General features: G+C 42.4%; 1 protein-coding gene across 4 annotated transcripts in view; it reads right to left on the minus strand.

The window, feature by feature from the left end:
- The window catches only part of LOC108117718 (neurotrimin), a 37,145-nt gene extending 19,678 nt beyond the window's left edge, over positions 1-17,467 (minus strand). The window contains exons 1-3 of one of the 4 annotated variants that reach the window (XM_017230276.2): positions 17,207-17,467; positions 2,303-2,607; positions 976-1,082 (exon numbers count right to left, since the gene is read on the minus strand). In XM_017230276.2, coding sequence (XP_017085765.1) covers positions 976-1,082; positions 2,303-2,543 — 348 coding nt within the window. In that variant the 5' untranslated portion in view covers positions 2,544-2,607; positions 17,207-17,467. Of the gene's footprint in view, positions 1-942; positions 1,113-2,302; positions 2,608-17,206 lie in introns of all 4 variants that reach the window. The other 3 variants (XM_017230274.2, XM_017230275.2, XM_017230273.2) reach the window with 3 other exon arrangements.
- Between the last annotated feature and the right edge of the window lie 9,398 nt (positions 17,468-26,865).

The following is a 26,865-nucleotide window of genomic DNA, read 5'->3' on the forward strand; positions in this document are numbered from 1 at the left end:
CCCCTCGGGGAGGCGCTGAATAATAGCTATTTTACATTTATTATTGTGCTTTTATTTTTGTACATTTTTTAACGATTCACGATTGTTTATTGTTGTTAACAACAAACGCTTACAGTTGGCGGTTTTTGTCCGCGCGGCTCTTTTATCGCTTAAATTCTTTGGCACAATGCCGGCGGAGTCGAGACCCCGGAATCCCCGGGAATCCCCGGATTGCTCGCTTTGTGAGTGTTATAAATTAAATGTGAGTGCTAATAATAATATAATAGGATGATAAAAACAATAAGCTATGCATTTTTCGGCCTCTCCCTCGGTCTCGGTTTCGCATCGCACAAATTGTGCCATGTTTATTTAAATTTATTTTGATGCTGCCGTTCGATTTGTTTCGATCCGAATCGATTGTTGTTATTTTCGCTACTGTTATTGTTTCGTCCTTTTGTCTCAGTTCATGTTGTTGTTGTTGTTGCTTTTGCTATTGCTTTTGCTTTTGCTGTTCATCGGGGCGTTTAATATGCAGAGTGCTCTATATACATATTTTTTGTAGATACTATATATATATATATATATGTATATCGTAAATATTGTATGGTGCTATGGCTGTTATACTGTATACGGTACGGGTAGTTAACTATGGATATACGTATATAGGAATAGGTGCGCTTAACGGTTACATAATTGCGATAATTGTGGTGCAGTGGGGAACTCGTTATTGTTATTGGTGCCTTTTAGATTGGAAAATCGTTAAAACTGTTGTTAAGTTATTTAAATATTGTGCACTTGAAATGGCAAATGAAACGGAAATCAAAACTCACGTAAAACGGAACGGAAACGACAACGTAAATGAAAACGAACGAAAACGAAAACGAAAACGAATACGAAAACGAAAACGAGAGGAAACAAAACGGAAGTTGAGAATTCAACGCTGCGCTTGAAACCGATACATACCTTGGCTAGGGCTGACGAACCGTCACCACTCACCCGATGACCCCCGAGGTTGTTCACCACGCACGTGAAGGTCGCGTCCCGACCTTGGGCGATGGTCACGTTCTCCAGCGGAATCACAAAGTCCGGCTCGAAGGCGCCCACTGAGGAGATTTTGTTCGAAACGGTAAGATCTTCATTTCAATTGACATTTCCATGAAGAGAAGACATTGATTTAACAATTAACACAATTTCGAACAAATATACATATGCTGTGTGTGGTGGCTGTGTGTGTGACTCTGTGTGTGTGTGTTCAGTAGTGGCTGCTGTGTGTGTGTGTGACTGCACAGAGATAGAAATTATATAATTATTAATAATATAATTAGTTAGAAATCTAAGATATAAAGCGAAAATATATTCCGAAAATTAAATAAATTTAATGATCTATGAAACAAATTGTTAACTATCCAAGAATTTGAAAGTTTACAAGGAATTTCTATTGCTTTGGCATATTGGCTATGATATCACAGTACGATCGTACTAACTACAGGTATTCTGGCCAATTATAAATGCAATTTACGAAAATTTTTGATTTTTGATTTTTGAATAGAAATTCATGATATACTGGGAACATACGAAAGAACGTTTATAAAACGATCGAGTAGGGCTTGTTTGATTAATTAGAAATTGCAAAATTCTCTTTGATTCAGGGTTTAAAGTGTACTCTTAGACTCAAATAAATGGATAAATCGTAAATATCTAATCTAAGAAGTCAAAGTATTTATAAAGTTAAAAAGAAAACAAAGTTTCTTTACAGAAAAACAATTCAGGTGAAGGAACATCTATGTGTTCTGATACATTTCACATTATTTGGTAATTTAAGATCCTTAAAAACATTAAAGATACTAAACGAAAGGAGCGATAGGAAGCGCTTAAAAAGTTACATTAAAAGTTAGAGAATATATTTTAGTGATATTGGTCATTTAGTTAGTATGTTTAGGTAGATTAAGAATAACAATATATATGTAGATACACGAAATCATGCTACAGATCATTAAGAAACCAGTTATATTTATCTCTGTATGGGTGCTGTGTGTGAGAGGGTAAGTGTGTGGGTAGCGAGCGGCCTGTCAACGATAGGCAAATCAATAAGGTTAAGCTGAACGAGCCAAGTAGATCGATAACGCACATCGGTCTAGTTGGGAAAACCAAGCAGGCATAACGTGGCAAAGGCTGGAATATCTGCATATCGATTACCGATATTCCAGCCTTTCGATAGTGCAGGATTATCGTAAGAAATGAAGCAAAGCGAAAACATTTATCGGCATTTGCCCAACGCTCCAGCGCCAGAGCTCGTTAATTTGCAGAGCCATTGTCCACTTACCAATGCAATTGCAGAGCAGAAGGAGCAGGAGCAGTTGCCATCGGAATGCGGGTCCACACCCACCTCCGGCTCCGATTCCAGACCCTCCGTGTCCCGATCCCGATGCAAATTCGAGTTCCGCCAGTTTGCGATGATTGGCTCTTTGGGTCAGGCTTGGATGGGGTGTGGTATTACGCTCTTGGCTGTAGTTGATATCGGCGATCCGCTCGCCGGTTTCCTTGACCAAAAGCAAGTTCATCATAATACTGTCCGGGACTGTTCCATTGGCATGTCTGTACTTGTGTTTACTTTGATATTTTGAGCTTCTGAAAATATAATTCAAGTTCGTGGTGGAAATGTAGTAAAGTTGGCTGTCTCTCATCAAAAAAACAGCTACGAAAAATTGATAGAAATTACAGAAATCGTCCAGCACACAGAATGCTACCTTTCAAGCTGTCTACCAGCAACTCCGTTACCAAAGGACCACCGACTAACTCAAATAAGCTGAATGGCAGTCTGCCACTTTAAGCACTCCTTTCTTTGCCTTACTTATTTTTGTCTGAGTGCTATTCCCTCCTCGTTTTGGCTGCGCTGTCAATTTGTCAAAATAAATAATCTAAATAGTCCTACGTACATATTGCAGTGTTTGCCTTGGTATTTGGCATTTCGTATCTTGTATTTTGTATCTTGTATCTTGTATCTTGTGACTGCATTATCTATTGACAGAGCGCTGCATGCCCACTGTGGCAAGCAGTTCCAGACGGAGACCTGCCTCGCCTTTGTTTGGCGACGACAACATTTTTATGGTCGCAAAGAAGGAGCCAGCGAAGGATCGGCAGCAGGATTTTGCTAAAGGAAACCAAGAGCGGTGCATTTGTGTGTACAGAGGAAAAAGTAACTTTACTAGAATAGCTTTTCCAGTTCCAGGAAGATATCGCATTTGAAATTTGGTTTTGGTTTGATTTGAAAGGGTTTTGATATGTAGATTAGAAAGAAAGAAATCTTTAAACCCTTTGCAAGGTCTTGCATTAATATCGAAACTGTATAAGCAAAAGACACCTTTTCAAAAGTTAACACACTTAAAATAAGCAATATGTAAAAGTTTGTGTTAGATACTACGCCCAATAGGGGTGGTACTGTTCATAATTTCCTAACGTGTATCTGGATTTTTCTTGCAACAGGACTAGGACCTTTCACAGACGAGAAGGACAGTGGAGCGAAGGATACGAGGCCCGCACGTGCCGCTATTTACATTTGCACGTAATAAATTCTGAGAGCGAAGGACGAGGACTAGGAGTCGCAACAGGAAATGTGCCGGAAGTGCATATGCCGGCTGTCGTTTGCCCTCGGCCGCCTACTTCGCCGAAGTACATGGATATGGACATGGACACGGACACGGGTACGGACACGGACCAACGTGTTGCATTCGGCACCACTCTCCTTTGCAGCGGCACACATATTTACATTGACGAAATTTAATGAGCTCACAAAAGCTGGGCCCAAATATTTGAGCTGCGATGGCTGGATCGAAGCCAGGACATTAGTGTGGGTACGTGTGCGAGGCGTTTTATTAGATACGTGTTCTATCTGCCGCCCATGACCAAATCCTAGGTCCTCCGTACTTAGTTCCTCAGCCCGTTCCGGCCCTGTGCCCCGTTGTCCCTGGTCCTTAGTCCTCACTAATAATCATTTGCTGTCGCCGATGCGGGCGTCTTTTGTCCACTTGGCACTCAAAGACTTTCCACACTCTCTACGCTCTCCTCTCACTTTCTTCACTTTCCACAGTTGCCGTTCCAGTTTCTTGGCTTAGATCTGGTATGTGAGATCTCCGGATGAGTGGGTATACTAAGGGCATACACCCTTTCTGTATAAATAATGGTTTGACTTCACCGTAAGTGACACAGATTGCCCGACTGGAGTCTCTGATATTTACCAATTAATCAATATCTGTGCCTGGCCTGATAATTTTGAATTAATTATTGTCAGCTCACACCCAGCCAAAATCAAATGTCAACATTGAGGTTCGATTGATTTTCCAGCTGGTTTGGGATTTTGCTATTTGCCATAAATTGGCTATAAAATTCTGCGGATTTGTCAGTTTTCGGTGCTTCATATCATAATTTAATATTTTACTTGCTGTTAACTAATAAAATCCGGCCAAAGAGATTCCAAAAAGTGTAGTTTATGTTCTCAGCATAGTATTCTTCGATTTCTGACTTCAAACTTTATTTTAAGAGAGCTTTAACCTCTGAAAACCCATTTGGCCGAAATACCTGAGTGGAAACTTAAATAAAAAGAAACTTAAATGCATTTTTTTAAAATTCTTTCGGCCTTTCAATAGCATACAAATTGGCTATCCCAGCAGGTTTGTGGTGAGTGCATTTACTCTTCGTTGCACTCCTGACAGGACAAATTGAATTACCGATGATAATATTATATTGATTTTGGGCCCCACACACAGGGAGAGTAAACAATATGGTTAAAAATGACTTTGTAACTGAGCAATTTTATTAGGGTCAGGTGGCTGGGGAGGATGAGCAGGTGCCCTCCATCGGGCCAATCTGAAATTCCAGCCCTGTCAACAGCTCAGCGAGCATTTTCAGGCTTTTAATTGAAACAAAGTGCCATGGCCGAAGCTCAATATTAGAGTAAATATTGCAGGGGCCCGCCCACGGAGCCAAGATCTCTGGCTGAGGTGGCCTAATATAATTTCTGATTGGGCAGAAGCCTAACGGAAATTGCCGGCTATTAATTGTTTCTCTTGCTGCCTAAGTGGCATTCCCTTGCATTTTTCCAGCAGAAAAATATTTTCGTTTTGGCTTTGATTTGGCTTTCGTTTTCCCCGGCCCAAACTTTAAGTAAATCAGTTTGTGTTTGTGGCCGAAAATGCCTGTGTGCTTTTGTTGCTGACATTTAAAATTACACACTTGGGAATGCCAAGTTTTGCTTCAAAGTAAACAGAATTAAGCACACAGTTTCTGGGGGCACAGTGGGTGGATAGGTGGATGGGTGGATTGGTGGATGGGTGGTTAGGCGGAAGGGGTACGGAGTTCGGTTAGATGAGGGGCAAATGACAACTGGTCATCGACTGGCCATGGAACGTGCTCATTTTCCCATTTTCCCACCCAACTATCCACCCACCCTGCCCCAATGTGGTCGTTGTCATGGTCAGCAAAACTTACTTCTCGCGGCGCTTGCGAAAATGGGGAGGAGACTTCTGGGGCTAAAATGGGTTCGGACACCAATGCACAACTAGTATAACTGTATTTGCTTAACATCTCACAGGCACACACACACCCATACACCCACCCACACGCCAACACGCCCACACGCCACACATATGAAATACAAATATCTAGCGATCTGGCTAAATAGCCCAACTAGTTGGTACCCCTTGCTGCCAATGGAGTCTAACTTACTAAATCTAGTATTGAGCTTGTAAAATAGTTTAGGAATTATAAACAAATTCAGTATTTCCCTATTAGTCTGATCTAAGCCGCTATATAAAGAGTAATGACCACGTTAGTCCTAACCAATGATTTCCTTTATTTTCTAGCAAACAATGAGTAAGGCCAACTGATAAGTGGAATTTAAGAGAATAAATTTTCATTCAGCATTCGGGGACTTATCAAGTCCGAGACCAGAAACCGTGATTCGAACTCCAACTGGCCAAATACCTCGCACAATAATGCAGCAAGCCGTTTGACTATCACCACACCCATTGTCTCCCATGCCTCGGTCTACCCCGCCCCTGGTATGCCCCACATACACCTAGTGTTAGTCTGGGACTTTACTGCTGATGCGACAGATTTCCGAGACACTGGGACATGTGGCAAAGTGTAAATGAGCAGTCCTGGACAGAGCTTCTCGCCTCGTATGGCCAGCGGCGCAATTGTCGCACCAGCAGAAAGGGGGGCCTCTAACCCCACGGCTCCCTGTCACACCCCGGCAACTCCCCTGCCACTCCCCTTGGCCAAAGTTAGAAAATGCCTGAATATGCGTGAGTGTCAACTGGTCCACATGCACGAGAAAAATGCCAGCTCGTGTCATATTTTTATTTGTGCTGGCACAACTCCCTTCCCACTTCCCACCTTCTTTTCCACCTCTTTGGCTCCATCGCTTGTTACTTGGGCCACGCCCCCTGAGCATCGACCACCGAACACCGTCCACCGTCCACCGTCCACCGTCCACCGCCCACCGCCCATCTCGCCTTGTGGTCTAATTGAGCGCTTCGGCTTTGGCTTTGGCTTCAGCCGCCCACAAGGGCGAAAAGGATGGAGTGGAGGGCAGTTGATATGTCACGACCATGGCTGGACAATTGTCGTATTGGCGTGATCCTTAGTTATCCTTAGTTATGCTCTGTGTGCCCGCGCTCAAGTGGAAAAGTGCCTCACTCTGAGATGCGAATGAAAAAAGGGAATCGAAAACCGAGATCTGACGATTTATCCTCCCGGTTCGAGCCCAGATTCCAGCCTCAAATCTCTTTAATTGAGTCTCCTGGGTCGTAAGGTCCTTTTTAATTGAACATAAGTTCAGATTTCCCAATCTCCAAAAGCCATTTCGATTTCCTTTAAATACGAGTACTTTTTGTTCTCAACTTGCTGAGAAATCTAGAAACTTTATTTTAGTTTACCATAGAGAGACGAGGACGGTCTTTGGTTAAATGACTTAAATAAAGTATTTTTTTGGAATTGGTTGTCAAAATAAAGAACAAAACGTAAGTTACATCATTTAGAGAAAGTTATTAATATCCGTTTTATTCGAGAAAAGAAAATTTCAAGGCATTTTTGAGTAATGTTGAGGAGTGGAAGCTGTCGAAATTTATGAGATTTCGAGTGAAAATCAACAGCCAGAACATCTTCTTAGACAACGGCAATGAAGCGAAAATCCCGAGTCACTTGGCACCCATGCCCATGCCCCATCACCCATCACCCATCCGCCCAGTTGGCCTCAATTCTTGGTCCCCAATCCGCAATCCGTAATCCGTAATCCGTAATAAGCTCTATCAATAGGCGGCCAAGTCAATAAGCGACCGAGAAGCTACGGCTCAGCCCAGGACTCAGTTCGGTTGAGTTGAGTGAAGGCAATTGCCGTCAAGTGCCAAATAAAGGCATAACTCGGCAGTCAGGACACGACATCCGACCTGCCCAAAAGGCACAGATATGGCCACGAAGATGAGGGAAAGGGACGGGCCGAAACTTAAGGCATAAAGATGGAAACTTGTAAATGGGCAAATAAAATGGAAATGAATATAATAAAGTCTCCGACGCGGAGCCTTCCGCCTTTCTTTCCCTAAGTGAAAAGCTGACAAGCAGCTTACGTAAATAATGTCAACGCAACAATAAAAATAATAAACGAATTAGCTGCTTATTCAAGGGCCATGACCCGAGGGCTCTTGCTGAAAATGCGGCCAGGGGGCTAAGGTCGCACAAAAAGGCAAATCCCCCGGACAAACATTCAAATTGACTTTGCGACTCCGAGAGCGCTTGTTGGGTTTACAATTTCAAAGAGCAACCCCAGGATGCCCTACTCCTGCTGCTCCTGATACTCCTGCGACATTTGTAACTCTAGTCTATTTGTCTGCGCTGGATGGAAATGGTGAATGGCGAACGGAGAGCGGAGAGCGGTGAACAGTGAACGGTGAACAGCGAATGGTAAATGGTAAATGGAAACCGGAAAAGCGGCGACGGGGACAAGGACGTTAAGATGTTTATGGCTTGTCAAGGATTATTGTTATCACCAGCTAGCCAGGTATGCAAACAAACGACTTTCGCTCCGTTCCGCAGTTGCCTAAAAAAGCGGAGAAGCTGCTTTTACCAGCTTTCCACGCTCTCTGTCATGTAATTGCCGTGTAACAGAGATGGCAACCGAGACCAGAAGACCCGGGACAGACCATCATCAGACAGGCGGGGATGAGCCAGGATGCAGGATGGGTGATGGCGGATATGGGATGTGGAATGAGGGGCACCCCTGTCTGGCCGGAGCCACAGCTTCAGTTTTAATCTTTACCCAAGTCAGCCCAACAAAAACAACCAAAAAGGTGGAAAAGAAAAACTATGGAAAATGTAAAATGTTATTAGAGCTGCGAAAACGAGAGTGGGTATGTAGTGAGGGGTAGCCAAAGGTTGCTCTGTTCTAGTTTAAGTTCTTGTTAAAAGGTTACTTCGAAGCTTTGGCTGTTTCCCAAATATCATTTCAACGAACTAAGTTACACAAAACATTCTGTTAATTAATGTAGGTTAATACATTTTTCTGTTTTAACTAACGTCTTTTACATTCCTATTTTTATTCAATAGAAATACTTCTTGGCATTGCTTACGGCATCTGCGCAAGAATGGTAATCAGGGAGTCTATCCCTTGGCCGCCGGAACGAGAATTTATGAGCAGCACACTTCGCTTAGCTTTTGTCCATTTTCGGCATCCGCCGGAGCGGATGGTGCAAATGGAGCAGATGGAGCAAGCCAAGTTGGAGAAGGAAATGGAGCTGGAGCTGGAGCTGGAGCTAAAGCTGGAGCATCGGAAAGCTGCCAAGTCATGAACTGTGACAAAAGGATTACAAGGGAGATACTGGCGGAGCTGCTTTCGTGGCTCTGGCCAGTGCAGTTTATAGGCTAAATGAGATTAATACCGAGATTAAGCAGGACCACAACAATGGCTGCCGTAGGGATGTGGATGACGATGGAGGAGTCCGCTCCCAGAACGAGTGCGTCCATGTGGGTGGTGGCCTTCAACAGCCCTTCACATTTGTCCTGTCTGCTGCCTTTCAATTCATTCGTTCGCCCGTCGATTTAGTCAACGTGCAAATTTATTAGATTAACAGCAAATATCAAATAGGAAATTAACTGTCGTCTGGACACCAAATGGGGTGTGTCGGGGGTGGTGGCGGTGGTCATTGACTGGTTATCCACCTGTCTAGCACACTCACACTCACACTCAAACGTCTGTCACTCTGCGGTTGCTGTTTGTCTATCTGTCTGTCTGTGTGTATTTCTTTTTCCCGTTGACATGCAGAAATCTGTTTACTGGGGCGAATAAATTTTGTTATTTCTGTACTTTGTTTGCTTTGCCCCTTGTTTGCCCAACACAACATTGCCTACTTCTGAGGGCAAGCAAATGCTAAGTAGGAAAGGTGTTGCCTACTTCGTAGGGCGTACAAGCTGGGCCCAAGGTAGGGGGTTAGCGGATTCTACGGCTTGACTTAATGGCGAAACAATGTAATCTCGGATTGATTGTCACCTTAAAGGCTGTCATAGATTAGTTGAACGCATGTCCCCGGACTGGGAATACATAATTCATGTTTTCAAATAAACATCAACATCCTCAACTGCAACGCTTATGTTCTGAACGGGTAGGGCTAATGATGAGATGCTTAATGATTTTTCAGATTTCGATTCATTTATTTTTAATGTCAGCCGAAGATCCATACTCGAATTTTGCAATACAAGCTATAAGAATATCGATGTCACTCTATCTTCCTATATTAGAGCTGTCATTTTGTTTCTTGTTGCGTATTTTAATCCGTAAAAACACAAGCCAGTTTAAGCTGAGACTATATATTTAATAGGCTAAACTAGTTTAGTCAATAAAGTTGCGTTTAGAGAACCGAAGCCGGTAGTTGTTAGTCCGTAGAAAATGGGTTTTACCGAAGGGGTACTGTGTTTTCGTGGTGACAGGCTGTGAATCCCAACAATTTGCTAGCATTTTGTGTGTCGACTTGAAGTCCATCAACCAGGAGGTGCCAGCAGCAGAGAGCAAGGAGGAAGGTGGCCCAGTCCATAGACGACTATGCACTGGGATGAGCTGTGGTGCGCCCAAGTGACAAGTGCCAGGACCAGAAGGGGTGCATGCCGATGGGGTCGGAGCCGGATACGGCATGGGGGTCAACTGGGGTAACCACTTGGGACATGCGGATGTGTATTAAATGCTACAAATAGCTGAATCCCATTCAATAGAGAGGAAAAGGCTGAGGTCAACTCTACAAATGGCAAGCAAAACACGACTCGCTGACTTGTTGCTGTGTGGGTGTAACCATGTGTGTGCGCTTCGCTTGTGTGCGAGTGGCTGGGCGTGTGTATCTGTGAGTGTGTGTGCAATGCAATGAGTCAACGTCGCAAGGACACAACCTTTTTCATGTTGGAGAAAGAGAACGACTATTGGCATGGGGATACCTGAGGGGGTGAGCGAGAGGGGGAAAACCTCAAACGAAAGCAAAGTTGGTTATATGCATATGTGTGCGTTAGCACTGGAAAAAACTGATTGGAAGAAATGATGAGTTTTTCAAAGGTTCGGGAAAGGTACATCAGAATCTTGTATTTTCTGCATTCCCCTAGAGATCTCAGGATTTCAACGAGAAACTTTTACAAAAGCAATCGGAAAAACTCTGGAAATATCTTTGAAAATAGTTATCTGTTGGAAAACTTGATCTGAAAAAAGTAAACCCTCTTGGAAAAAATACTCGAATTTTGCTTTTATTAGATGTAAAATAGGAAACAACATTTCCGCATTGTTTCCTTTCTAGCGAAGTGTTTAATTTCTATTTTGTCATGCATTTTTTTAGCAGTGTGTGCTTTGGGGCGGAGTGGGTGCGGTGGAGGCGTGTCCCTGCATGTCCCGATTTTGTCAGTTGAAAAGGGTTCAGACAAATTTTTAAATTAATGACAAAACGAGCACCGCGAGACGAAAATGGTTTGGAATATGGGGGAAAATTTCGCTTTTGCACCATACCGCAGTTTGTTTGCCGATGGAAAATCGTTTTAATTAAATTTCGTGGCCAGTTGGCAATGCCGTCCAACAACAACAACAAGAACACCAATAGCAACAAGCAAGGAAAGGCAACAACAAGAAGAGCGGAAGTACAACAAAACGAATGAACCTGCAATTGCCTGTAGAATTTACTCCATATTATTTATAAACACCGCTGCAGAATTGCTGGGCCCCTTTTGTTGTTTTGTTGTTTTGTTGTTTGCCAAAAGCAAATGGAAATGGCCAATTGATTTGAGCCCTCATTTCGCAATAAATACCCACCGAATGTTCGAATCAATCAAAGCAAAATTCCTTTCATTGCCGCTCAGTTAATCAACATTATAGTTTTCCTTTGTCTTTTTAAAGAGCCCCCATGTTGGAATATTAATTTTGATTTAATCGGCTTTAATTATGGTTAAAGCCGAGCTCTGCCTCGATGTGTGCAAATATTTGCCAGAAAGTGTGAAATATCTTGGGAAAGCGAAAGCAGCCAAAGGGCTTTTACCATTTACTGCGAAGCCACAAGCTAAACTGGCTTAAAGTCTACTGTTCAAGAAGGTACTTCAATCGAGACCGGAAATTCCTAGGAAATATCCGAGTATATGAGTATGTCGAGACCTCCACACACACACACACGCACATATATTAAATACTCTTAATATGCGACTGCTGCCGTGCATTAAGTTGTTCGCTGTCTTGTTTCGGCTTTTATTGTTGATATTTAAATGAATATTTGTGTCGGCATTTTAGCGAGTGTACGAGTATCTAATCAAAATTCAAGTGGCCTACCTCCCCCTGCGGCCCCTCAGCACTCTGCACTCTGCGGCTTATTGGGCTTTGGCTCGATGCAAATGTTGTGTAAATGATCTGCCGAACTCGCTTATTGCAGCTACACATGCGAAAAGCGGGGAAAGTGGCATGCAAGGCCATCGGAAAATAGCTCAATGTAGGAGGTAATATGTCGGAGAGCGGGCAAAATTCCTGTGTGACATGGGAAAGTTCGATTCTGTGTTGTCTTCCGATTTTTGTTGACTCCTTTGCCAAGGTACAACCGGTGGCCTTCATTCCGAGGCACTAAATCAGATAATAAGAAAACTATTTAGGGATCAATTTTGTACTAGATGATAGGCTTTTTCCTTTTTCAAGCCTGCACTGTTTTGTGTTTCCCAAGCTAAAGCATTTCAAAATAGTTTTTGTGATTTTTAAACGGCCTTAGTTCATTACCAACATGCTCGAGTAATTTCATTGATTTTAATTATGGCCAATTACCATTGTTTTGAATAATAAATCCGCTGGCGGCAGCCTAAGTTCATTCCTCATTGTTTTCCTTCGTGGTACGAGCACTTTAAATCCTTCCCATTATTCGGTTACAGATCAAAATTCCTTTTATTTGCGTGGTCGTTATGGCCCCTGCCATTCACCTGTTGTTCTGCTGGCTAATTTCTGTTGTCAAATTGCCCTCGCTTTTCTATGAATTCCATACACACACACACACATACACCGTGCTGGCCCTGAACTGCATTACGCATACGCAGCATGGTCCGGTGGGGAAAAGCATTCACCATCTCCCGGGCTCGTTGCATTGGCATTATTTTTTCACTTAAAGCAACTGCAACCATTGCGCACTGGCATTTCCTCTCAATTGTTTGTGCCATTTTCTTTTTATGCATGGAAAATATTTCTTTTATTCTGTTGCTGCTGACGCTGTTGTTTGCCTTTTGTTAATGTGCAAGTGCTGGTTGTTTGTGGTTTGCATTGTTGGCCGCCCAAAGCCCCGTCCTTAACCCTTTGCCCCCCGTGCCGCAACTCAACTCACACATGTGTAACCAGTTCGCCACTGATGCGTTTTTAATTGTGTTTATTTCCGCTTCGCTGTGACACGTCATTTATTAGCCCACAAAAAAAGAAACCGAGGAGGAGCTGCGAAGCTGCTTTAAGAACCTTTTCGTTCGCTTAACCATAAATCTTCTCCGGGGTCTCGATCAATCTTAGGGTTAAATATTGCAGCCTGATTTATTCGCTGACATTTTGCATTACAAGAGCCATTCCCCGCTGCTTTTGCTGAAACAAAAAGTTCGAGCCAAGCAAATGGGTTTATTTACAACATGATTCTTGGGGGGAATTTCCCGGGTCTGAGCCGGAAAATACTGCGTGCGAAAAATTCGTTAAATTCTCGCTGGGCGGCCACCGTTTTTGTCCATTGTTCCACAATGCCTTTTGTGGCTGCTATTCCTCATAATTACTGTCCAAAATATCCATCCCATTGTTTGGCTTGGCAATCAACGAAATCAGGAAAGCAGCTACGGAAAATGAAATCTCTGGAAATCCGATTGCAGAGCTTGATGTTGATTTGTTTTCTCTGCCTGCTGAAAATGCATTTCAGCTCCTTTTACCTCCGAGGTAAATAGCTGTAGCTGCCGCTGGAGGTAACACGAACAGCCACTTTTCCCTGAAATTAGCTTCCACACCGCCGCACTCCGGTGGCCACATCATGCGTTATCACCTGGATCACCTGGCATATCCTGTTTCCAAATAATTAGCGCCCATTTAATGCCTCAGGCGACCCGTCAATTTGTTGCACTGCAGAAAGGGCGTCGATGCTGTTTGCCATTTCGAAAAATCTTCTCGGGGTCCTTTGGTTCGACTGGAAAATTCTAGTTGAGCAAGTCCTGTCACAATCAGGAGTGCATCCACCTTGAAGGGCAAATATTATTGCCAAGACGTGAGTCATTGCGGTTCAGTCTGATGGTGAAAAACTATTTTCAAATAACAAAATATTTTTCTCAATTGGCAATTACCGTGTTCATGACTATTGCGAAAGTATCAAAATATGATTTGAATTTCAAACTAGAAGGATTGCTAATGCTGACACATCACAATGTCCCAATTAACTCGGCAGTTATTTGCGAGTTCAAATTAATTACTGATGCCAACGGGTTCGGAAAGTCCGTTGGCAGCCTACTCGTTCATTTTGCCTTTGAATGGGCTCAAGTCGGATCAAGTTGGATCAACCTGGATCAAGTTGCAATAATAAATCACTGCTAAATTTAAATAGAGGCAGCGCGCGGACAATGCAGCATATTTGGTTTTCAGTGGGAAGGACGAGGAATATTTGCATTTTCCCAAAATGCAGAATGCTAATCAAAGGCCTGCCGATGGGTTTCCAGTGCTCTGGAAATTAAGGGGAATTAGTTAATTCGCCCGTGGAGGCAACAAATGCGGAGGTGCAAAGTCGAGATGGGCGTGGGACTGGCTTAGGAAGTCGGAGCTGGCGATGGTGCTGGTGCTGGTGGCGAAAAGGAGCTATCAAGTTGTCAAGGAGCCGAGGTCATGATTCCGGTTAACCAAATCGAAAAGCACAGTGTTGGAGTCAAATTCGAAATTATTGCCAATTAAAATGGATGACTTTGGTTTTGGCCCAAATGTTTCGAACTGTCAAAAGTTTGAGGACATTCAAAAGAAATTTCAAGCCGAATAGCCAGGATACTGTGTTAAATATGCCAATAAGGTTGTTCCTTACATTATTAGGAGCTATCAAAATATTACAAACCACATTTTTTTATATGAGTTTTACAAATTTATTAGCAAATACCACATTTGAGATGCATTAGAAGAGGAAATCATTTATATTCGAACTTTTCTAACTTTTAATTGCTTGAAATTTGAACCTGGATTATTTGTTAATTAAATTATTTGCCAAGCGATGGCCCTACTGCTTTTGATGATTTTTCAAGATATCAGAGAAGCTGCATTTCTCCTCTGGCCTGCGGAGAGTGAGATCCTTTCCCGAAAATCGCCAGATTTTCCCTTTCCACAAAAAGCCCTTTCACTTGCCTCCTTGCCCTTTTTGTGTGCCACTGCATACATTGTACACACTTCATTATTTAATATAAAATGCATCCTCACACGCACAGCCACACACACACACACAATCACACACACAAAGGCAAAGACAATTGCTGTGCAAGGCGAGCAAGGCGAATGAGTAAAAACGTTATTTAATTAATTAATTTTCATTAAAAACACGACAAAATGCGACGGCAATTGGGCAGGGGAAGGAGCAACGGCAAAGGCAAAGGCAAAGGCAGGGACAGCGGCGTGGGCAGGGACATGGAAAGGACACTACGGGGCGGTACATTAAAGGACGAGCAGATGCTCCTCCCTTGTCCTGTCAGTCTGGCTGTCATTTACAATTTTAATCTCGTTGTGCAGCAGTTTAGCTTAAGTTCGGGACGGCGGGATAATGAGCGGCCGACCCACGCTTAAGGATAATGGAGCCTGCAACGGAACAGGACCAGCAGACCGCCCCTCACCACCATCTCCACACCAACCTGTAATTAAACAATCGCGTATGCAGCCAGCACTTCCTTCACCTGGGCGAGTAAGGACCAGCGGGCAAGTTGGGCTCACAAATTTCATGGCTAATAAATCACTTTTAATATTAATAAAACATAAATCACGGCCAACTAAAAACTTGGCCTGCTGGCTGGATGCTGCAGTCTCATTTTGGCGCCTTTTGTTCGATGCCAAAAAGTTTAAGAGAAGCCCCCAGGAAGAGGTACTCCAAGAATGTGCCAAAGTTGCGCAGGTTGGCGAAGGATAAGCGTGGGATCGAATGGGTTTTTAAAGTTCAGTTGGGTTCAAGTTGCCGAAAATCAAAAACAGAGGGGCGGCTGAAGATGAAAGTAATATATCTGGGTTTTGGTAAGAATTTTTGATGGTTGGGTGGGAAATAAGGGAACTCATTAATGGTTTGAAAAAAATACAAATAGACATGGAAAATATAAATTAAAAACAATTTTCAGTAAAATGATGTTATATTATTATATTATAAATAATATAAATTTATTCCTGTTTAGACATATTTTGAAACGAGCAAAAACTCAGTTTTGCTGCACTTTTCAAGCCAAAAAAATATAAAAAAAACCAATAATAATTAATCAATTTTTAATATGACTTCACTTCATTATGACTTATTATTATATCCTGCTACGTAAAATTTAAAGTGTTTAATAGATTGTAATTAAGCAGCTTACTTAGTACTTAAAACATTTTAATTTATGTTCAAAAACTCCAAAAAACTGGGTTAAGCCATTAGTCTCTCAAAAAAAATTTTCATAATCATAAAATTTGAAATAAGTAACTATTTTTATTACTATTACTAATATTATTCCAAACTAACATTAAAAACTGTAATATTCACTCATATAACAAGTATCTAACATTTTAAAATAATTCCTTATAGTTTCTAAATGAAAAAGGTTTCAAGTTATACCATTTCCAGCAAAGTCCAATTGGTTTTCTTAGTCAGAAACTTTATTTTATTTACCACAAATCTCGTGGATCGCCAATAGCAATTTCACTTTATACCTATTGCAAGATCTGTTAGGAAAGTTATTATGTGATTTGATCTGCCTACGTTTTCCCTTTCAAAAAGGGCGATGTCAGAAGTTAATATAGATTTTTTTGTCTGAACAAAATTCCTTCAACAAATTGAACGATCAAGAGAACTGGCACTTTTGTGATCACAGAGTTGCAAATTCGAACTACTTCGAAATATGTTAATAAATCGTTAATGAGCTTGAAAACTTTCGGGGCATAAGCTTTTAGGATAAGCCAATTGAATGTGTCATCAGCTTGGCAATTACAAATTACAAAACAAAGAAGGATGTAACTATAAAAACAAATACATAATTATCAGGAAAATTGTTTATATAAATACCCGAGGAAGGTGCAGTGAACCACTGTGTAAATAAAGAGTTTAATTCACTGAAACCAAGAGCTAAACGATAAACGAACAATCAAAGGTAAAGATAAAGGCTTGCATCAAGTGACTGAAGATGCACAAACCTCGACAATGAAAGCAAATGCGGGAAAACAGGAACAACACAGAGATGCAATGAACTGAATAGGCATTCACTCGTGAACAGCCAAAGGATTCCGCAAAGAATCGACTCGATTGGTGTAAAAACGGGTTGAGTGGTTGGGAAAAGAACGAGACTGTTAACGTACCGATAACGCGATTGACAACTGAGTGAGCAAGCGTATGTGAAATGATTGAGGGCAGCGATCAATGGGCAATGAAATAAAGGACTGAACGGGGAACGGTCTTCACTTAGCTAGTATTTTCAAAACACAGCCACTTCCCGCGGGAAACTTTCGAATTGCAGTTTCTAGAATTACCTTTTTTGAAAAACAAGAGATGCGCCGAAACGGGTCCCAAGCACTGGCCAACACTCGAAAAAAACTTAGAAAATAATCAAGCCAACACTTGTCAAAACAACTCTTTCTTTGACTTTCAGCTAGAGTAATTATATCACTTGTTGTTGTTGTTGCTTCGCGTCGCTCGAAAAGCCTTTTTTCGAAACTCTTGAATTCCCAACTCGGAGCTGAGTCCTTTTCGTTTTTCGAATCCACTGGACTGAACTGAACCGACGCGCTAGGAAGTTGCCCGAGCACTGAACCTGTCGCGCCAAGCGCGTTTCGCATTGGACCGACCTAGCGCAACGCGCTCGTCCTTCGGCAGCACAGGCGTCCCGACTGCCCGACTTTCCAAATTCCCGAACTCCCGACTTTCCGATGTCGAGTCCGACGTGGAGTCCTGTGTCCCGTCATCCCGAATTCAGCCGAAGCCGGTCGATGTGTCCGAAGCACAGCTCTTGTGGCAGTCGAAAGTGTTGGTATCTGACCGTTAGCAACATGTTGATAGCAACATTTTTAAGCCGTTAGATTGCCTAAATTTTAAGTGCAGAGAATTGTTTATTGATAAGCTTATCATAACTCTTGAACCCGATTTCTTATATTTTTGATACACGAAAGAAGAGGGACTCAATACCTTAAAGAAAGTTATGCAAGTTATCTATGAACTAAATACCTTTTTTTAAGATAAGATGGTGAAATTTTAGTTTAAATCGTTTGCTAAGAAAGAGAGTTTAAAAGGACCTTTTCGTGTTTTGGATTTTCTTTACACCAAATTAGATTTTGAGCAGTTAAACTGTTAAGCTCGTGTTCCTTATATGTTTAGTACACGAAAGAATAAACTCTTTACACATTACATTAAATTATATAAATGTCAGATTTTTATGAATCACCTGTTTTGAAAATAACTTGGTGAAATTTTAGTTCAAATTTTTTGCTAAGAATGTGACTTATGACTTTTCTGAACACAAAATTAGATTTTAAGCAGTGTATATAGCTTACTATATTGAATAAGTTATCGGAACTCTTAAATGTGTGCTCCTTATATTATTTTTTTGAAGGTAACTTGGTGAAAGTGACTTCCGACTTTTCTGAGCTCAAAATTAGACTTTTAGCTTTTTAATTTAAATTTTCAAGATATTCAAATTCGTTTGCTAAAACTAATAAATATAATTAAGCTTGAATCTGGCAGAAAACTTTCAGCTTTTGGAAGTGGCTTTTGACAAAGTCGATTGACTTAGGTAGTTTTGCAGATTGCTTCTGTCATATTCGATCTCAGGAGGCCTTTTAAAACAGTCAATCAATACGAGTACAACCTGAATCTTACAACCTTTTGGTATTTAATTATTTTAACCAGAAACGTATAAATGAAGGTCAAACTAACTAAATAAGAAGTGATTTAATCAGAATCATAAGGACATAGGGAATGTTGATCACACGAAACCAGGATTTTTCTTTGATCAGCTGAGATGTCCTTTATGTTCTGCATTCCTTCATCTTGAAATATAATTAAGATTGCAGGCGGCAAAGGAGCGTTAAGTAACTTAAATAACTGCGGCTTTTGCAATCAAAGTCACTTTGTCGGCGCTCTTCTTCCTTCAGGAAAATTCACTTACCAGGTGCTTAAAAAAGGACTTCTCCCCCTGCCTTTCTACTTTCTCCCCCTGCGCCACTCCCGTCCGCTCCGCTTTCTCCACAGCCACCCACACATCACTTAGGCAAATCAAGGAGACCAATAAAGGCAAAAAGGCGGCAACACTTAGTCAGCCAGCTCGCGATGAGAGCGAGAGTCCCTGCAGGATCTCCTGCCTATCATAAGTCGTCCCCACATGTGTGGAAAGCGGGAAAAGTGGGTGGGCAAAGGTGAGCTGGGTAAAAGCACTTTTGCGCTTGTTTTAATGAAATTCAATGCGTCGACGGCGGCGACGTCGACAAACCTTTTCACCAAATGAACACGAAAATTTTCATCAATGTCTGGGGCGAAATGGGTAAAACGGGTGAATTGGAGGTCTACGCATACCCGAAAGTAACCAAAGAAACCCACTTTCATGCTTCATAAGTAAATTCATTTGGCATGCCCGCCAGTTCGTCCCGCGGCCCACACCTCAAGCTTAATGAAATGTCATCAACTTTGAGGTGTTTATTGCGCTGACAACCCAGGGAAAGAATTACATCAGCGGTGGGTGCGTGAGATGCTTTCAAGTACCTATCGGCCAGGCTGGGAAATCACTTCACTCACGCTTCAGTCACGCAGTCATCTTCAGCACATGTAAATACATCACAGGAGTTGGTGGGGCGGGGAAAACCCTTTGAGCAGGACCGAGGAAAACCGAGCCCAAAGTAATCTTTGAGTCTTGCTGTCAACCGACGACGGGTGCCAAAGGTGTGTGTGCTAAGCAGGAAAAACATTTTCATGTATCATAAATTGTCTAACACTTAAAAAGTGATTACGTCTGCGTGTTCCACCCCCTTTCCTATCAATGGTGGGGCACAGAGACCCTTGCCAGAGCAATCCAATCGAGGACATCAATTTATAGAGTTGCCAACGGAGGAGCTTAGCACTTTAGATAAACAATTTTGTGCAAGTTGTTAACTTTTACGATGACTCATTAATTTTGTAGATTCCCACTTGTAGTTTGAATGGATGGATGGGCTGAGCGGGGCGGAGTTTCGGGCCATCGTAGTTTCTGCTGAATTGTTGTTTGACAAAAGTTGTTTGTCGATTTTAATGATGTGACACTAAATACTCGTCGAAGGCTCCGAAGGACCCAAAAGTCCCGCATTCTGATTGTGCCGGAACTTTTGCATAACCATGCCTTGGGTTCCTGTTTCCACAAGTCCGCAATGCATCCTGCCAAAAACAATAAACATCTCGCACTCGAAACAGATGACAGCACATCACATAATTAGTGGACTCCGGACTCTGAAAGCCTTTGGTCCGGAGCGAAAGGTGCCTGGCAAAAACCATATCATTCCAGAGATGGACCGACGGTTGATTGGGGTGTTGGGGTCATGGAGCGTGTAACTAATCGGAAAAGTTTTGCTAGTTTGCGGTTGATGGAGGGATCAGGATTTGGGGGCTTTGCTTATTATAATTTAAGTTTTAATTCGGAGGAATAACTGCATTTGGCAAGCATATCAGTTTCTCCGATTTGTGCGAATTTCCACCCCATTTTCGCCTCGTCCAATGCCCGCTCTGATAAAGGAATAAAAAATTGTAACTTTCATTCAGCAAACTGATAACTTTGCTTTGAAAAAAACATGTTTTTGTGCGTATTTTCTCATTTCCTTTGAATTACTTGGTGATTCATGCTGATAGGTAGTTTTTGTTAACTCCCCTGATCAACAGGAAAAATGGTCTGCTTCTGAAGTTTTTAATGAAGCTTTTAATGTAAAATAATGAGAAAAATAAGCGAAGCCATAGAGGAGTCACATTTCAAAAGAGTTAATTTAATATATTTCGGAATTGTCAACTTTTTGATGCCGCAAAGCGAAGAGCCATTAGAACTCACCAGGGATTGACTACTACTCCACAAGTACTCACATTTCCTTATTCCCACATTTCCCTCCAACAGTCAATGTAAGTGACAGAGATCCCGACTTTTCCGGCTATAATTTGATGTTCGGAAATCAACAAACTTGGTCCTGCTCCCCTCTCGAATCGTCGGGTCTTTCCGTATCTTCCCTTGTGTTTGGTGCTTTATTGGTGTTGTCGGGCAAATCGCTACAAAATGTAACTACTTAACAGCGACAACATTTCCACTGGGCGTTGCGGCGGCTAGGGGTCAGGGGTCACGGGCCAGGAGCTGTTTGTTGGGGCCTTATGGCCTGGCAAATTAAGGAATTTTCATTGAAAAAAACTCGCCAGTCACGCAACAATCATTTGGCCTGGGTCAACGTCAACAAATACCAGCAGCTACACGGAAAGAAATCGTCTTGCAATATATGTGAAAAGTTCAATATTTAGTTTGTAATCGTAACACCAAATAAAGGTTTAAGCTGCCAGAATTTGGAGCAAGATATTTACTGTGAGAAATATAATTCTATAATTTATACAACATTCTTCGTAAGTGAAAGATGGTATGTATTAATTTGGCAACCCACCAGCGTATTTTAAAGAACAACTCAACAGTTCATAGGTATTCTTCCGGTGTAGCCTCTAAAACCCATTTGCCCCCACCCGGCGCGCATCCTTTGTGCCGTGGCCTGTCCATCAATGGAAATATGTGCCCCCTTTTACCGGCAACAGCCACTGCCCCACACTTTATTATTTCTTATTGAATAATTATGGGTCATTTGGTTGCGGCGACGTGGTGGGCGTGGCAAGGGGCGGGGGCCTGGTGGCCGAGGGGTCGCGGTGTCGCAGGGTGGCCTGTCGCCTCACGTGCTTATCTTGTTTCCGTTGCTTCATTTAAAAGTTAATGACTGCTTTTAATGCCCAGGAATCGGACTTGGACTCCGAAGCGGGTGAACTTCAGCTTCCGGTCGGTGGCCATGTCACCAGACAGGCAAATTGATTAGGTTTAAAGGCAAAAATCATGGCATACATTAGGGGCACCCACTTACCCACCCGTCGACCGACTGTTCCCATTAAGGGCGAAAATGTTTTACAAATTGAAAGTCACGCAACAATTGACCAGCCCCGGCCATTCTGCCCCTGTCTCTGGCCCTGCGCCCTGCTCAGGCACTGTCCCACCGAAAAGCCGAAAAAAGAGAAAGTAACCACATTAATGTCGGTGGTTGTCTCGCAAACGCCAGCGGCTATCAAAGGCAAATGTTATTGAATCATTAACACCTGGGCTCTCGCCTGGCTGCTGAAAAAATGATGCCATAAAGTTGATTAGAAGTCACTTAATGGCAACGGATGTGCAGGTTTATTACAATTTGTAACGAGAGTCCCGAAAGCTCCAGCGGTTCCGTTGGTTTTTGGGAGTGTTGGGGGTTTTGGGGGCTCCCACCGCGTCCGACATTAGCGCTTATAAAATATGTAGCGGTCGCGTGTCTGTTTCCAATAAATACGGAGCACCCGGCAGGAATCGGAATAGAAATCGGGAATCCTTCGACCACGGCCACTCGAGCTGAACCGAACCGAGCAGAAGAGAACTGAACTGAATTCCATTCCTTCATTCCGGCTGCGACGGCGGCACTTAAATAGCCGTAAAGACAACGCCGAATGCTGTTCGAAAATCGAATGGCGGGTGTAAACCGATTTGGGCTGGAGTCGTCGTCTATCTACGTACAGCTGCGGTCATAAAAATAGCACTATGGCATTCGTGAAGTGCTGAAGTGGTAACTATTCAGTAAAGAAAATATCATAAAAAAAATTCGATATTCTTTTAGTTTTGAATAAGTGTTCCTTTGTTTTTATGTTCTTAATTATTAAATACATAGGACTTAAAAATGTTTCACACCTGACATATAAGTTTATATTTTGTGTTCTTTTAGACATAATATGTTGTTAAGTTAATAAATAGGATAGTTATGAAGACGAACCATCATTTCGATTATGCCCACAATCTTATAGTCGACAATTTGACTGACCCCTTTTCAAGTTCTGTGTCTTTAGCCTCTTTCTCCCGGAAATGTGACGTCAGCGGACTCCTTTTGTGGACGTTATGTATTCGCGACAAGGAGACATCACATTGGCCAGGCCTCGTCCAAGTTGTGGGAGTAGACAAGTCAGGAGACCAGGAGCGAATGGAAATGGAAGCGCGGGGGAGGACGACAGGGACAGCTGGTGGCGTTTTTTTTTTTTTAATGTTGGCAACAATTTTTAAGTAGCACAAAAATGACGCAAGACAGCCGACGAGACGGCGGTTGGGAAGTGGGAATATGAGTTTCGAGGAGTTCGCGGTGGCAAGGTGGACGGAATTTCAGAGTGACAGGCGTGAGGGCCAGAGGGCAGGAAGGCAGGACGATTGAAGGACCAAGGTACCAAAGGACTAAAGGACTGAAGAACAGGAGCTGACGACGACGTCGTCGTCGCTGGTCGACGCACGCTTAAGCATAAGTACTTCCGACTTTAAAAGGATGTCACATCCGGTTTCGCTTCTGGAGCGTGAAGCGCAGACTGGCAACGCGATAAGAGCTGGGCCCAGAGACCAGAGACCAAGGACCCTGTGATCCTGGGACCCAAGAATCGAGAACCAAGAACGGAGAAGGGAGTACCGGGAATGAGAGCCACAATTTAAGGTGCAACAGTTTGACGGGCTTAAGCCTTTCCCCCCGCTGCACTGTATATTTGGCTTGGTGATGGTCACCCAGAGCGGGGAATCCCCGGCGAAGTCCTTTGGGTGAGAAGTAGGAATGGAGGAAATGTGAGCAAAGCTGCTTAGAAGGCACACTTACAGCCGGTGTGACCGCAACCTCACGATAAGGAGGCGATTCTAAATCGGCTTGCAAGTTAAGTCGGATCGCAGAAAGCTATGACACATATTGTTAGGTCTAGAGAAAGGAGCAAACAAGACAATATTGTACTATATTTTTCTCAATACTTTTTCTAAATTTAAGAATATGAAACATTAATTTAAAAAGATATTGTAAACAATAAAATATATATAATTTTATAATATGTGGTATGTCACATACTCATAAGCCCCACTGTACACACATGTAGCATTGGATGTACTTACGAAACCCACTGGGCATTAGAATACTACAGAATATCTCAACTTAACTGTTTTATATAGTTATCCCTTTCTACCATATGCACTATCATAAGATATCGAATGGATGCACATATATCTATCTCGCTCGCGGATGTGCGAATATCAGGAATAAGAGGAATTGCGGCATACGGTTTTTGACATTGGGCGAAAGCAGTCACGTAATAAAGAAGATATTATAAATGCATAATCGTATTTAACCTGTGTCTGTATTGTTTAGCCGATTTATGACTTTTTCTCTTTGAGATATATTTTTTTCTTCTCGTTACATCGTTTTCTTTAGCAAACCGCACTGTTTTGCGAAGAAAGAAGAACCTCTGTGCACCGGAAAACCAAAAAGCCTAAAACTTTAAGAGATAATGTGGTTGCATCCCGCTGATGATAATGGTTGTAATGATGATGATGACGTCGTAATGAGTTTTTGAACCACCAGGCCTTGCCGGCTGAGACAATGGCCTGATGCTGACATTTATGCAGTTAGACAACAACAATGAATGCGAAATTGTTGTTAGAGGCGAGGCAAACGCGACAATGACAATAGAAATCTGCCTACCCCCTGCCACACCCCCTCTGCCAAAGCCTCTGGAGGGACGGCATAAAAAAGAACCAAGATTGATGAAGAAGCACCACAGCAAAAACAATAAAATGTATCTAAGGGAGGCTGGGGCTCAGAAGAGAAGGGGGGAAAGGATCCCGTTAGTATCTGTATCTATGACAATCTGCGGCAACAATAAAAAAAGAAGAAGGGCTGAAAGGAAAAGAAACACGCAGTGGAAGCCACGGGGAAAGCGGCGAGTGAGGAAAAGAAAACCCGGCAGCTGAACGAATTGGGATCGGCTTGGTTTTCCCACCCAAAAAAAAAAAAAAACAGTGGGGAGGGGAGTGGAGTGGAGGAATGGGGGGTTCAGCTTAAAACAATACGTTTGACAAAAGTGGAGTCAACTGCAACGGCTGCAGCCTGCACGTTGCACAATGACAGAGGGTTTGCTGGGCTGTTGGGCTGCCACCGCATAATATGTGTAAAGCCAAAAGGATTTGTTATTCGAAACCGAGCGAAAAGATAAATAAACAAAAGAAGATTCCTCTCTTCTAGCCCTGCCGCCGCCTACATTGTGGGTGGTTTCGGTGGACGGACAAAGGCCCCAAGGTTCCTGCTGTACCAAGAACCAAGAAGAAATACCAGAAAATTTTTAATAAGTGCCACAATGCAGCAGCAGAAATAAAACCGAGATGGAGGAATCAGCGGGAAGATATAGATACAGACGCGGGCCCAGATACAGATACACATACTCGTACATATACATTTACAGATCCAGATGGGAAATGGAGGGAGCAATAATGAATGCCCGGACACACATACACATACATTTAGAGATACAGAAAAACCAGAAAGACAAGTGTGTGTGTGTGTGTGTGTGCCGCCATTAGAAGTCAGCCAGGGGCCAAATACCAAATACCAAACACCAAACACCAAAATCCAGACAGCCACGTTGACGGGATGTCAACCAAAACGTTTGAACGACATGGTCAAGTGAGAGCAAATAAAAATTGTTGCATTCACGCTGTTGACTGTGGTGCGCCCATTTTTGTTGCAGTGCATCGGGTCGTGAATGGGAATAATCACTGTGGCAATGTGACGGCATTGGCTCTGTCACTTTATTGAGCTCTCATCATCATCATCGAAGTGGCCCTTATTGTTGGTTTGCACAGGAGAAAGAACTTACTAAACTGGTTACTTACTTAACTTCAAAGGTATTCCCTTATGTTGGTAATTAACAACACCTAAAATATACCTTTTTTTATACATGCATAATATATACATAATTAAATGTCATATTTTTGTTTTATCTTAATTTAAAAACACAAAAACTTAACATTAATATATCTGACACTTTGAAAGTTATAAAAAAAGTTTAAAATATTCGTTCGTTTTTGATTTCTCTGAGGAATGTTTCTTAAATATATATGTTTCTCTGAGAACTAACTTTTTTCTAAGGCATCACTGAGATGGATGATCTGTGATCTGGAGCGCAGTCACGTGGCTTTATTTCCACTGCAGAGCTTGGCATACGAACAAGGACATAAAACATATTTAGGCTCGCCGCATGCCGAAACAAAAAAAAGATAACGAACTGGGACGACTTGTGCTCATTCGCCCCCTGCGACCTGCAATGCAACCTGAAAAAATGCACAAAAGGCGACTGCAAATGCAAATAACAATAAAAAGAAGTGGACCAAGAAAAAATGGCATTTCGAGGGAGCACGAGGCAAGCGGCAAGCGACAGCGGCAAACGGCAAACGGAATTGCAAAATGCAAACAAATAGTCCACAATTTTAATAACTCACATTTTGCGGCAGCGTTTGGCGGTATTTTCAGAATTAAAAGGGAAGTCCAGTGGGTCGATGCTAGGAAGGAGCAGGTTATCCTGGCCAAGAGGGGTTGTTCACACCCCCAGTTGGTAGCTTGTGGGTTGTGCGAGTATGTTGTATGTTGGTCAATTGTTGTCATTGTTGGTGTTGCGGTTTTCATATTCGCCCTCCTGGCTTGGGTAACTTGTTGGCCGATTTTCACTTTCCACTCCCCCATTTTGCACAGCACCAAAAATGCCGCCACAATGCGATCGAGTTGGTTATGATGCGAATGATGGCGATGATGAGGCATAAGTGCTGTCAACAGGCCGCAGACGGGTTTAATGATTCAGCCAACTCGACCTGGAAACGTAAGTGAACAGTTTCCAGTAGGACTTTATTATTCATGTCCTTTTTACAGCCTATAAATTGTGGCAGGCTTCTTGTCCTCGGCATAAAGTCAGTGAAATCGATAAACAATTATATTTAAAAATACAAAAATGGAAAGGACGCCAACGTTCTTAAATTTGAAACACATTTCTGATAGCCGCTTATAAATATTCGCCACAGTATTAATGTATTTTTTCGATTAAACAATTGAGTCTTGTAGAAAAACTTGTACAATTTTGC

The sequence above is a fragment of the Drosophila eugracilis genome, unplaced genomic scaffold (assembly GCF_018153835.1).
Source record: "Drosophila eugracilis isolate 14026-0451.02 unplaced genomic scaffold, ASM1815383v1 contig_649, whole genome shotgun sequence".
NCBI classification, from domain to species: Eukaryota; Metazoa; Arthropoda; class Insecta; order Diptera; family Drosophilidae; genus Drosophila; species Drosophila eugracilis.